General features: G+C 34.8%; 1 protein-coding gene and 1 long non-coding RNA gene across 6 annotated transcripts in view; one reads left to right on the forward strand and one right to left on the reverse strand.

Annotated features, from left to right (window-relative positions):
* LOC117567939 (uncharacterized) overlaps positions 1–3626 on the forward strand; it is a 52045-nt gene extending 48419 nt beyond the window's left edge. For all 3 annotated transcript variants that reach the window (XM_034248230.2, XM_034248232.2, XM_034248231.2), the window contains one exon: positions 2891–3626. In XM_034248230.2, coding sequence (XP_034104121.1) covers positions 2891–3117 — 227 coding nt within the window. In that variant the 3' untranslated portion in view covers positions 3118–3626. The remainder of the gene's footprint in view (positions 1–2890) is intronic.
* Positions 3627–9892: 6266 nt separating this feature from the next.
* Positions 9893–11781, reverse strand: LOC117568047 (uncharacterized). 3 transcript variants are annotated; one of them, XR_004572116.2, is made up of 4 exons: positions 11767–11781; positions 11481–11627; positions 10185–10521; positions 9893–10124 (listed from the first exon to the last, which is right to left on the reverse strand). It is a non-coding gene; the product is annotated as an uncharacterized LOC117568047 (long non-coding RNA). The 3 variants fall into 3 exon arrangements; XR_004572118.2 differs by lacking the exon at positions 11767–11781 and adding an exon at positions 11673–11687 and having other exon boundaries at positions 11481–11613; XR_004572115.2 differs by lacking the exon at positions 11767–11781 and having other exon boundaries at positions 11481–11708.
* Positions 11782–14723: the final 2942 nt, after the last annotated feature.

Consider the following 14723-nt stretch of genomic DNA (forward strand, 5'->3'; position numbering starts at 1 on the left):
CGTGGTCGTAGAAGGGAAGGCTGGGCAACTGGCCTATAAATGTCACAGCAGGCAGCTCGCATAATGCCAGCTATTTGCACGTCTTGTAGTTATTTTAAATATTTTATAAATAAACATAAACATAAACGCAGCAGAGCTGACGCGTGGCACGTGACTCAAACCGCAGTCACGTTGCCCACATGGCGTATGCGTATTTTTGCAACATTTTCTTCTTTCCGAAATATAAAAAAAAACAACAGAACAGAAAAAAAAAACCAAAAAACAAGAAGAGCCTGGGGCTCAACCTCAATTAGTTGCGGGCATCAGCTTAACGTATTAACGTAACAAATGCGAGTCCGTGGCCAATTTCGTGTTAACGCCTAATTGCGTTGCCCTGTTGAGATCTGCCTGGAGAATCTGTCGGGTCCAGACAAGCTGCTAAATTAAATATTTGTATGCACTTTGTAGCGTTAAGCTAAATCTCCACAGGCTGTAAGAGCCCAAGCGACAGCGACATCAGCTCAAATGTAATCAAGACACACAAAAAAAAGTAGAATTTAAAATGAGAATTTTTCAACATTTGCATAAATGCACAAGGCAAAAAAAATGGAAAGCGGAACGGATAGGAGAACGTTGAAGGGCAACTGCAGTTACATAACTTTGGATGGGACAGAGAACATAACTTAAAGCAAAGTTGAGTGAAAAGAAATGAAATGATTTTAATGCCATAATGCCATGAGTTCTGCGCCTCTCTGAATATCAAATCAGTTCTTAAGAAACAAAATCAATGAATGAAATGCGATTCAAATTCTTGAGTTGCATAAATAATCTGCACTGAAATACGGTATTATAGTTTGTAGAAATAAGATATATTCGCGTTTTTTTCTTCTCTTTATATTTCGTTTTTACAAATTTAGTTCACAATTAGGTTTACAAAATGTTATACAGTTGTTGAATTGCAAGCCACTCCAAAGACAATCTAACTGAATCTGACTTGCATCGCGAACAAGACTCCGGTAATGAACTACTGCAAAGAGAAGAATAAAAATACGGTCTTCGAAAAATACTTTTTTAAAATTAATACCAAACTGTTTATATGTTATATTTTGCACTTTATGATGTATTTTGAATTCAGTACCATATCAATAAACCAAATATAGCCTTTGGTATATTGTTTGTATTTTTGTGGTATATTAATTTGGTAGTTTTATTTTGCTTTTATTCGAAATGGCTAGCAGGTATCTCACAGTCCAGCAGATTTCTTATTTGTTTTGGTATATTTTAATGTCAAAGGAGCATAATCAAAACAAAGTGGACAAAGTCTACTATTCCGTCAAGAAATGGTTTCTTTATATATTTATAAATGGTATCGGAAAATAAAATCATCTCAAATTTCGTCCAATTCAACACAGGCAGCAAGATGTTTCTTATAGTGACGATCACACTCAAGTGACGCCTTATTATTGAGTCTCCAATTTATTTCTTCTCGTTTCGATACTTTCTCATTTTAAGTGTTAAGTAATGCGAAACGAGTATTCAGATTTACGTAATGATTACTTCAATTTGCTGAGTATAAGTAGTACATTTTCGGAGTACAAAAGAAAACTTAACCTTGATGCACATTTTTATTACAATTATGAGCCAATTACACAGTACTAGATATCCTTTTAAATAAAGCTTATTTTCATATTTTAAGTATTAAGAAGTGCGTAACTATAACTTAAATGTTTAGGTAATGATTATTTCATTTTACAAGCAACCAATCAAGCAACTCTAAAAGTTCAAGTACATTTTTGAAGGGTGTATGTACAAAGGAAACTTTTAACCTTGATGCATATTTTTATCACAATTATGAGCAAATTACACAGTAGTTGATATCCTCTTAACTGAAGCGTGTTACGACACTCTTGTAATAAGCTGGGCATCACGTAGTTGTGCCCGTGACTTGACCAAATGGTGGCAATATTCACATGCATCCATCCGCACGCAGCCAAGCATTATAAATGAACGCTTAATTCGGTTTCCGAGTTTTTGCGGCTATCCGTGCACTCGATGTGCATTAAATATGCAGTCAGCATGCAGAACTTTCTGCTCCCCAGGGCTGACCTCGGGGCACACATTGCGTATGCGTAATGTGATTAGCCCGAATGCTCGCTGTCGCTCTGGTATCTTGACAGGGCCCTGTCTCTGCCCAGCTGTGCCCAGGGCTGAAGAGCGTTTGGGGAATGTTTTGTTTTGATTTCGATTATTTGGAGCGTATGCAAAATTTATTACCATCGCAGATTGCACACAGACACAATCTGGACCAGTATGCGTATCTATACACTCCGCTGGGAATGCAAATGTGTGGAATGCTCTGTTAATAAAAATGTATCACAACGATCGCATGTAAATTGCCCTGTGCCACATTAAAATTATATGAGATAGCATGCGATAAAATACGCGAGATTTATTCGTTTCCAATGTTTACTAGCCACTCGCAATCGCAGCTCATCTGCTGGGAGTGAATCCCTTCCCTTCAGCTGCTGCAACATTGTTTATTGGCCAATTCGCCACACTAATTTCGATTAGCACACTCCCAGCACGTGACTGTCAACAAAAGTGTTGCAAGTAGATTGCATTTCAAGTAGTTGTAGGGTGTAGAGAGACACATCAAGAGCAGATGATTGAAACTAGTTGAAATCGTGGTAATCTATTGAAAACTTTTTAATTGGAAGCGGGCAAATGTCGAATTTCTGCTACTTAACTTTGTGCTCCTTTCTCAGCACTCAGAATGTCTAAGATAAGGACATTCTACAAACTTGCCAAACTTTGCAATTAAGCTTTTCACTTGTTTTAAGGCGTTAGCCAAGTAGCCACTTAACTACGAGCATAAAATAACACAATGTTCCTTTACTTTTTTTCATTTCAGAGCTGTGCCATGCTGCTCTTAAGATTCAGTCCACTTTCCGTGGCCATTTGGCACGCAAGCTTGTGAACAAGGATGCGCCCGAGGACGAGGATATCCAGGAGATAACCAAGAAGGTGGCCGAGGAACTCGACATCGATCTGACCGATCCGGAATTGAACAAGGCGGCTACCAAGATTCAAGCCTCGTTCCGAGGCCACAAGACTCGCAAAGACGCCAATCCCGAATAAACCGAGCATTGAACACACTTTGAATTTGTTGGTGTCGGCTGTCAAGACAGTCAACTGAAAAAAAATAAATAAATAAATACATTTATAGAATGAAAACAAACAAAAAAAGGAAATTTGGTAAAATGTAACTGTGCAAAAGCCATTGAAGAAGCCTGCACTCGTGTAAACTTTTTAGTAAATATGTTAATTAATTACAAATAATATTTATGAGCAGCAAAAATTGTCATTATTATGAAAAACAAATATGAATTCATTAATTTATAAGCAATACAGAAAAAGTTAATAGCAAAACGCTTGAGGTATTATAATTTTTCATAATTTTAAGGATATTCTCGAAATCTTAGAAGAAATTAGACAACTTCAGCTGGAATGGAAATCTTAAGTGGAATGAGTTAAAAAATCAATTCATTTCAATGCGATGCGTAAGCCCGACCCGAGCCAATTATTAGCTAAAATAATTACTGTAGGCATAAATGAACGTTTCTGCAATTCTTTTACTTTATTCACACACAGCATTCATTCTTCCAAATAATACAGCAAATTTTGAAGAGTTTTTTATTCAATGCTTCTTGTTAAATGTTTTGGAATACTTCTTCTCGAAACTTTTTAAAATAACCTTAAAAAGTCAGTTGTGTTGCTACATATTAAAAAATATAATAAATTTTATTTCAAATAACTCAAAAGTAAATAAACTCAATCTTTGATAAATAAAAAATCCTTAAAAACACAAATAATGGCAAAGCAGTGTTAAAAAGCAATTTGCAATTGCATGTTAAAAAGGCACGATGTTCCAAAATTTATTGTAGGGCAAACAATAATGACAAACCCAAGGAAAATGCTGAAACATTTTTGAAACTTAACCGGTTTGTCTGGCCAAAGCCAAGACCAAAACCAAAATGCAGTGTATTGTTGTACCTACAGATAAAGATAAAGAAAACGTAAAACTTAAAAACAACAAACAAAAAAAATAAATAAATAACATAAAGAATAAGAAAACCTAATTTTTAACTGATACTCGATGTTAAATTATAAATGGGATAAGCCCGCAAGGCACGTTAGGGGTACTCAAGCGACAGCAGCTACAAAAAAACGTCAACAAATTTTTCAGTGAGCTACTTAAACTGATAAACAAGAACTCAAAAACTAATCTGGTGGCACAATTTTTTGTTTTTCTACCAAGTGTACTACAAGTTTGTCTACATGAAATATATATTATCAAACAAAACTTAAAAACAAAATGGTAAAATAAATTATATATATATATATATATACATACGTACGAGTATTAAACAAAATAAAACTTGAACAAAGAAAAAAAAATTGGAAAACTAATGAGAAATTTAAAATGCTGACAGAGATCGCAGCAAAGAAAAATTGTTACAGAAGCATCTACAAAAGCAAAATGTTTAAAATTCAAATTAATTACTACTAAACAAATAAATAATGATGAGCATTAAAATTATATTAGAGATCAACGTAAAATTCTACTAAATGGCATAACAATTACACAAAACCAAAGTAAATAGGCGTAAGAAACAAAAATATTTATGAATAAATGACAAAAAAAGGAAACCGAATAACATATACATCCAGAAGAAAAAAAAACAGAAACATGCAGAAAACAGAAAAATAAAGTGTCCCAACTAAATTTTAATTGAGTAATAATACTACTAAATAAAACTTGACAAAATGCTAAACAATGTGTTGTGTATTCTCTTTCATTAATCTTAACCAAAGGTTTCGGACAGGTTTTCCTTTTATCCAACCAATTTCCGAGCGTGTTTCCACTTTTCCCATGCACATGGCCAGCACTTTAACGATTTTCTGTTGACTTGACTTGCAACGCCCGCAGCTTCTTCTTCTCATCATCAGCAGCAGCGGACCGAAAAGTGGCGTCTGTCTACACTCTCTATTTTCTATATGTGTACTCAAGGTCTGTTGTGCATTTGACATTTGCATTTAAAGCAGAGCTCTGCAATATAAATATAAAAGAGTCTGCAAATCAGTCCAAAACATTTCTCAACTCGCAGTCGACTGCTATAAATATGTAACACAACAAAAAAAAACCAGAAAGAAGAAGCAAATTCTCGTATTTCGGTAGCATAAAATGCCAACAGTTGCCTGGTAATTTTATTGATGGCACAGAAGATAGAACTTGACAGGAGCTGCTACGCTGGGACGGACGAACGGTAGTTCGTACTATTGCAGCTGTGTAGACTTGAAGAGCGACCAGATAGTGCTCTTCATCAGGCAGCCAGGTGTGAGAGAGGAGGACGAGCTATGTAGCTGCAGACTGAAGAGCTAAAACGCGAACTTCGCTGGCACTTTTGGCAGACGACAAAATCATGACAATGACACAACGATGATGAGGATGTTGCTGTTGCTTTTGCTGTTGTTGCTGCTGCTGCTGATGATGATGAGGAGGTTTGTGTTTGTGATGAAGATGAGAACGTTGATGCTGACGAGGTATGAGGTATGAGGTATGACAGAGTGACGTGGATGACAGCAAAGCCAGCGCTTGACCTACAAAAAAACTAAAGCAGCAGAAGCAGCTGCTCCCAGCTGGGCATTCATTCTGTGAAGCCAAGTTAAGGCAAGACAAGCACTTGAGACGTCAAAAGGTGCTTTAAAGATGCCTGCTTAACCTTTGGCCGTAAATATCATTTCTCAAATATTCAAGTTCTGTGCCAAGAAATACTCTCTAGAGCAGCGCTTGAAAATCGAAATCGCCAACGAAACACAAACGAACGAAATTCACAAATCCACGGAGAGTACATCAAAATTGGACAAGTGCCATGCGATGCGGCGCGTCGTAGGTGTGACTACCAAAATTGAACTTGCCGCAGGCGCAGAGTACAAATAGGCAGGGGCCAATGGCAATAGCAATTTGCAATTGCAATTGCAATTGCATGTCAATTTGAGCTCCCCTGTGCCATCCAATGACGATGTCTAAAGTGTTTTGGCGCTCCGTGTTTGTCGTTTGCTAAACTTTTGTTTTTTTATTGGACTCACTTTTTCACGGTTTACAAATATTTCAACGGTAAATTTATGCGCTTCCGTCTCCACGTTGCACGTTGCAAAAAAAATAAAGAAATGGTAAGCTATATCTGGCAGTCTGCGTCTACGGCAATCCTCTGCGTCTGTGCAGCATGGCGTATGCGCAATTTATGAGGCCTTCAAAACAAAGCGTTGCGTAAGTGCTCGAAGCAAACAAAGGAGCGAGCAACTAAGTGAGCAATGTATCTACGAAACTGCAATGTGCCCCAGATAATATTTATGCTGATAGCTGTTGACTATTCTATCGCATTCTATGCATAATTAATGATGTCTACTCTGCATCTCATGCAAACGATTCATCTTTAGGAACATGTTATTAGAGAGATCTTTACATTATTTTTAGTAAAATTAAGATCAATCAACACTTTAGTTTCAATGCTTTTTAATATGTATATGTATATATTATATTTATGTTTAAATATTTTAATGACTTTTTATTGGAACTCTGTTTACGCAGCTGTTTCTTGTTGACAAATAATTTGAGCTACGACATTAAAAACAGGTAAGAAGGCTATAGTTGAGTGAGCTCGACTGTGTGAAACCCAATATTTATGGTTTATTGAATACACCATCTTAATATACTTAAAAATACTGAAATTATACCGAACTCTATATTTGGTATCTTTATTTCTTTCTTTTGCAAACGTGACCGAGATAAAGCTTTTTTTTTTAAATATACCCTTCTTGTATCCTTAAAGTATGCAATAAAAATTGCAATAAATTTCCAATTTGAAATTTAAATGTAACCAACAAAAAATAAATCCGTTAAAATTCGAACATGATTTTTTTATTATTATTTTCATTTTTTTATCATATCTCAAACAAAAAAGATCTTGCCGAGACTTACCTTTTTGTAATCAGAATTATTAACTCTATAGATTGTCGTTTAAGGACTTTAAGGATATTCCAATAAAATTATCTTTAGATTTTTCCAAGGGGTTGGTTTTGAAAAGTGGGCGAATATTCCCATAATCTACTGTATCTTGGTCATTTAAAGGACGATAGTGATGTCCTTTGACACAAGGGTACAGACCAATTGGCGAACTTAAAGAAACGTAAGTCCTTAGAGGACTCGAGATAAAATGATTTTTTATAAACATAAAACTGTTAATCTCTCGGCCATATCGCATCTGATCTTTACGAGTCTTGTGTCAATCGATAACAGTAGGCGTTCTTGCCATACCAAAGTATTCCTTAAAATTTGTATCTGTTCGCAATCAAATTTTCAAGAATCATAAATACTGTAGTTATTATTAATGTATACGTTTGCTACTCGATTTTCGAGGCGAAAGTGGCCGTGTCAAAAATTTAAAATAATCTGCGTGCAAAAATACAATAAATTAATGCTATAATTTATTTATTATTTATCTCTTTATCTCTGAGATCTATGTGTTTATACGAACAGACAGCTGATCAAGAATATATATACTTTATGGGGTTGATTATGCCTCCTGCTTACAGTTTCATTACCAAACACCTCGCGCCAACTACCTCAATAAAAAGATTTAGACCGATTTTTCAATCTCATTACAAAACTATTCTTATCTATTTTAGTAGGTGATGCATCTCCTGAGCTCTTTACTACAATATTTTCTTAATTTGTTTTGTAGCAAATGTGTATTGGTTATTTGTAAGAGATGCGTATCTGGGGTCTTATCGCAATTTTGTTATGAAACGGTTTTTATGATATAGAAATAAACTCATATTTAGAGAAATATTTATTTTGTCTTAAGTTCATCTTGATGTCCTCATGTTAATGCTTGAACAAGCCTTATGCATATGATAAACTGAAGTATGAAGAAAATTTGGTTCGTTCAATGTTACAAATAACTAAAATAAAAAGTAAAGAATAAACTTAAAAAATTCTTATATTTTTATAGTTCAGATTTTATACGCTTAATAAATAGTTTGCGGGGATGCCAAAGATATATCTGATTTATAACAAAACAAGTAAGAAAGTTACAGTCGAGTGTGCTCGACTGTGCGATACCCGTTACCAATTTTTATAAAGGCAAAATATTGCGGTATCATTAATTTTAAAATATACCAAAAATACTAAAAATACTAAACATATACCAAATGGCATATGTGGTATATTGATATAGTACCGCATTCAAAATATACCATAGACGGCACAATATACCAGATTGTCGGCCAAAGCAACAAAGTAGGCGTTTTTGCCCATACAAAAGTATTTCTTTAATAATTTCCACAATTTTTATCTGATCGCTACCAAATTTTCAGGAATCATAACTACTACAGTAATTATTGTATATACCAAAATTCTAGCTTTAGAATTACGCTTGTTATGCGATTTTTTTGATTTGCGGGGGGCGAAGTGGGCGTGGCAAAAATTTGAAACAAACTTGATCTGCGTGCAAACATAACAAATGCTGTCGAAAAATTATTGCTCTATTTCTTATAGTCTCTGAGATCCAGTGTTTCATACGGACGGACGGACAGACGGACAGGCACACAGACGGACAGACGGACATGGCTAGATCGTCTCGGCTGTTGACGCTGATCAAGAATATATATACTTTATAGGGTCGGAGATGCCTCCTTCTACCTGTTACATACATTTCCTGCCGGCACAAAGTTATGATACCCTTCTACCCTATGGGTAGCGGGTATAAAAAATTTAAATTTGCAATATATCTTGTTTAAAAATTGTAGCTTTAAATCATTTACGGTTTGGGCATTGCTGTTTAATCAGTGAGTGAGTAAATAAAGGAGACATTAAAATTCATATATTGATTTATAATGTACCCAACGTTCTTTCCTAGTTTTGTTAAAAGCCCGTTTCAGTAGCTATTAAAGAAAAAAATAGTTTGAATTTAGAAACATTAATGTCATTCAACTTTGAGGTGTTCAACACTCAACATTTATCGCACTTTTGCAGCTGCAACTTGCAGCCCACACATCAACTCTCAATTTCTAAAAACCACTTTTTGAACGGGCGTCCAATGGGGGCGTGGCAAGCTGCAAGAGCCGGTAAACGTAGTGAAGAGTGTAAATGAAATCCGTGCCAAATAAGCAACAGCATCCAATCAAAAGAGCCACACGCCAGCTGCTGCTTTTCACACCTTTTGTGTGGATTTCAACCGCAAAATATGGCCACGAGTAGAGTCGAGTTGAGTTGAGTCGAGGCAGCCAAAGAGACACACATACATACATACTACATACAGGCTTTGAATGCGTCCTTCGCAATGGAAACCATTTGGAGAAGTGCGCCGGGTGCGACACATTTAACGATAAACGCTTCAGTGTCGAGCATTAAAACTGCAACTGTTAAAAGTACTTTTGCGACTATTCGCATTCGCTTGATTGTGCTGCGAGTTGTAAATTTCCCTATTAGAGAATTTGTGTTGAAAGTGAATTGTGGAACTACTGCCATGATTATTTTTCAGCAGCGGCGAACTGCAGTTCGAACATTTGCCACCGCAATTGCCATTCAACTTCATTTGTTTTGCCTGCTTTATAGACGACAGCTGTCCTTTGGCTGTCCCGCCTGTCGCAGTTCACTTGACACAGCTGGCTTGCCGGCTGCCTCGCCTTGCCAGTGGCAAGCGTGGCGTATACGTAATTTGTTGGCCAACTGCCATGACACTTCCTCTCGTAAACAATGAATGCACCTCCCACAACTACCACCACTCCAGTCTACCGAACATTGTTCATTATGCTGCCCAGCTTGACAATTCGGACAGGACCTACATAGTAGTTTAAGCATCTCGATTTTTATTATTTTCTCTCAGCTAAATTTTAATCCCCACAGTTGAGAAACTGTCTTTTTGGATATTTCCTGTATTAGCAATAGACGAGGGGATATTGCTTTTGGTTTTGCTTATTTTTGCAACTTATTGAATTTTCCAATCTCAAACAGCTGAAGCACTTAAAGCTGAGGTACTAAGCTCACTGAAGCCCAAGGATTAATTTATCTTATATTGAATCTAAAGTGAGAAAATAAATGCTGAATTTTTTTAAATGAAAAATACTTGAATGTTACTTACCTTAGTTATTTATTTGCTTATTTTTAATTTGTAAGTTACGAATCTTCTACAATACTTCTCACTGATTTAATTGGTGCGCAAGCTTGTCTTATTTGATTCCAAGTTCTTCCCGGCTTGCAATCATTAGACCTCTGCGATCTCAAAGTCTTCGTTTGACAAAGTTCATTATTACAAATTTTGGGCTTGGCTCCACATATTTGCCTTGCCTCAAGATACACGAAACCTTTTCTGCATTTTTTGTTTAGACCTGCATTTTCAAAGGAATCATCTGACAACGGTGTTGCAATCATACGAAATTTGGCGCACTTCTTCTCAGCCTCAAACCAGTCTTGACCAGCTGAAAAAGAAAAAAAAGTTAGGAAGCTACGCTCTGTTCATATATATATGTATAATGGTTAACATATAATATATATAAAATATATCAAAAGCAAATTTTTGGTAAACCGAAGTATTTAAAGATTCAAATCAAACCATAGAATGAAAAATACCAGATTGGCAACCAAAGTTATTAATAACAGTCACAGCTATAGAACATTTTGTCTTGAATAGCTTCTATTTTTTTTGTCTGATTGCCTTATTCAGGAATCATAAGAACGGGTCTAAATTTCATTGGTATATTTTGAATGTAGTAGTACATCAATGGAATAAAGATTTTTATTTATTGTAGTATTTGTTTGTATGTATATTAGTTTGAAATATTTCTACGAATATACCACATTACTACTGCTTTGCTTTTGAATCGGTGAAAATTTGGTGTATTGCACAGTCAAGCACACTCCAACTTTCTTACTTGTTATACCCGCTACCCAAAGGGTAGAAAGATATTATAACTTTTTGCCGGTAGGAAATGTGTGTAACAGGCAGAAGGAGGCATCTCCGACCCCATAAAGTATATAAATCCTTGATCAGCGTCAACAGCTAAGACGATATAGCTGTAAACAAGTTTGCTTCAACATTTCCTCCCCCGTAAATCGACAAAAATCTAATAATAAGCGTAATTTTTAGCTAAAGTCGAATTTTGGTAGATTCAATAAAAAATATAGTATTAAAGATTCCTGCAAAAACGCTTGCTTACTACAGGTTAGTTGCTTTGCTTAAAAATTTGGTATATTTTGCACTCTATGGTATATTTTAAATGTTATACTATATAAACTCAACATACGAAATATATATTAATTTTGTATATTCTAATATTAATACCTTTTATTCACAATGGGTAAGGAGAATCTCACAGCAAAACATACTTGACTGTAGCTTTCTTACTTATTTCTATTTATTTAGGCATTTAATACTCACGTGGACATTCAGGAGGACCGCACGAATAGGTTTTCTCATTCCAGACCTGATCTTCGCTGCAATTTTGTCTTTTCATTCTCTTTGCCATTATCAGAGTCATAAGGAGCGACGAATGTACGAGGTAAAATAGTATCTTCATTTAAAATACTATTAAAAGTATTATTTATTTATTATATTAAATTTAGTATTTACAGAAAAAAAGAGTGCTGGCTGCTGTGGCCTTCGACTCAATATCGAAACTAAATTGAGTGGATTGCATGTTTCTCATCAGTCTCGCTATACTTACTTATTCGACATTCGTTATGGCTACGGGTTGCTATTTAATAAGCGGTTATTTTTAAACTGAACCACAATTTCCATCGACATACTTCTCACTTAATGACGCAACATATGGAAAAACTTCTGTTTGTGCCCAAAATAACGTCAATGACTTAATGAATGTAATTGAATTTAAACGACATATAAATAGAGTCCTCGTATGTTCAAAGATATATGCGACCACCACGACACTGTGTGAAACTATTATGTACATATGTATGTATATATTTCGGCTGGTTGGTGGTTTCACCTGGCAGTAATTATGATTACTCTATATTCACTTTCCGCACCACAATTTACCACAGACTATTATTCAATTTGCACATGGCTGACAGGAAATTCGAGATAATAATAATAAAACTAATGCACATAAATTGAAATTGTTGCGCCAATGGCTGCGACGGCCATTTCAAATTGATTGCGTATACGTGCCGTTGTACAGCTTTGTCAATTTGTTTTGTGTTAGTCAAAACGGTTATTTGTTGCATCCTTTTTTTATTAATATTTATTATTTATGCAAAAGTGAAATGGCTTTCGTGGGCAACCAAATGGAACACGATTTCAACTCAATTTCATCAAAAAAAAGAGAATAAAACTACTCAGTAAATATTTTCTTTGGTCAAACTTTAGAATAACGATTTTGTTCAGCTTACAATATGAATCACAAAAATGGGATCTATTCTTTTTTCCTTCATTATTTGAGTGTGAAGGACTGACTGTTGGGAAGGCGAGTGGCAAAAAATACTGTCGACAATCAAGATTCCGGTGAGAAATAAAATGTCATTCAAAAAGAGCACACACACAAAATTTGACCCTCTTCTCCGTTCAATTTGTTGGGCCACTTTTTGTATTCGTATAGATCTGAAATGTAGGCCCTTAAAGGTATAATGTGCCATTTGTATTTATAAGAATTGCTCGATGACTCGAAAGCATATTGAGCACTTTATTGTCACAAGCAAAGGATTAACCGCAAGAACACAAAAGAGAAAAACGCTCTCAATGCGCTCTGCTGACAAGTTGTTGTCAGTTATTCAACAACAACAGAATGCACTACAAAAGGATATCATATTCGCATTGTTTGAGTTAACTTGGTATGGATGTCATTCATTTCGCCAGCTCCACAAAATGGCATTTAATTTTTCATGCCCTTCATTATTTCTTGTCGCTAGTTTCTTTCTTCGTTGTTGTCCCTAAATGTTATAAATGAGAATTCTGCTCTGATGCTGATTCTGTTGTTTTTGTTGTGCCACATTGCCTAAATATTTGTGCCATTCAGACTAATAGTCACCTCTCTCACCTTTTGCCACAGTTATTAATGCCTTTTTTGTGTTTATTACATTTTATTATGATTATCATTTTGTGTGACGCAGCTACGTGATTACGGACCTAAATAATATTTAACACATTTCTTTCCCGCTTGATTCCATTGCTGTCCATTGGGACACTTTTTAGCTAAAACAGGCATAATAATAACTGCCATAATAATTGCCGAGACCAACTCGTAAAGCTTCATCTTCAAAAACTGAGTCTATTTTCATTTAACGACATAAAGATATCTATATAAGAAATTAAAGTGAAACAAATTGATTGGTTCAGCCATCACACTCGACTCTTATACAACGGAAAAAATTAATATTTAAGATCGAATCGGTTATATGCATGAACACATGAATTCTTACAGCTGAGTGACACCAAAGCACCTGCGGCATATTAATGAAAGAGGAAAATAATAAATGGCAAGAGGAAGCACCGTAAGTACAATAATATCAAGCAGAAAACGCGCCAGAAATCAAATGTTTTTACATCACAATAAAAATGTGTGTACGTTGCGTATACGCAATACTAGTACATATATAAATATTCTGTGAGCAGATAATGGCGTAATTAATTTTAAGTGTTTTGCTATTACGAATATTAATAATTGGGAATTGCTTGCTTAAATATGTTTGATTGAACTCTGGCGTAGAAGCTGCTACAAGGAACGAAAATATTTAAAGCAGCAAAATAAAAAGTAAAAGATAATAAAAAAAGCGGCATTGCACTTTATGTTTGTATTTTAAAAAGTTATGTTTCAATACATAAACTTTTTAAATTGACAATGATTACTTAACACATAATAAAAATCGAAACTTCTAACTTGTATTGATCGCCTTATCTTTGTGGTCTTCCGCTACTCAGCTTTAGCAAGTTACGCTTTACGCATTTTACTTAAGACTTGTCAACTTGTTTTACTAAGGTTGACTATTTTCGTCAGAGCATTTTAAAATTTAACATAGAACAAAAAAATAGATAAAATATGCACAAGGCGACATTGAACTAGGGTAACTAACCATAACATACTTATAAGTTATTCAAGAAGCTATTTTGCATATTGCAGACTCGTCCGTAAATAAGCTCTTAGTATTTCTCTCTTGTGTTTCCCAATGTTTAAATATATATTTAAATACTTATTAAAATAATTGTGGAGTTTTTATTACGAGGAGTTTTTTTAACGAGCACCGACATCAATTGTTTTTTTATTTATCTTTGTATTTTTTAGTTATCTATATAAACAAAGATTTTCGTGGTAAATTGTAATATGTTTACTTGTTGCAAAAACTAAAGGCTTTTCATATTAACTTGTAGAATAAAGCTTAGCATATTTCAGCTTAACTCTTTCCATTCGGACTTTACATACAATACAATTTAAAGCACGATTTAGGGCGATTAGTGTAGATGTACTTACATCTTCTGTTACCTCAATCGTTAGGCGTGCACATTAATAGTTCAGTCATATGTACGATAAAAACCATGCATAATTTTTGAGTCATTAGTCTGGTAAATATTTATAATAATGCCTATAGTTTTTTTTGATCTCTAAGAATGTTATGACGATAGAATAAAAATTGTATAAATTAAGAAATACTTTTGTAAAAATAAATAAAT

This window comes from Drosophila albomicans, chromosome 3 (genome assembly GCF_009650485.2).
Source record: "Drosophila albomicans strain 15112-1751.03 chromosome 3, ASM965048v2, whole genome shotgun sequence".
Taxonomy (NCBI): Eukaryota; Metazoa; Arthropoda; class Insecta; order Diptera; family Drosophilidae; genus Drosophila; species Drosophila albomicans.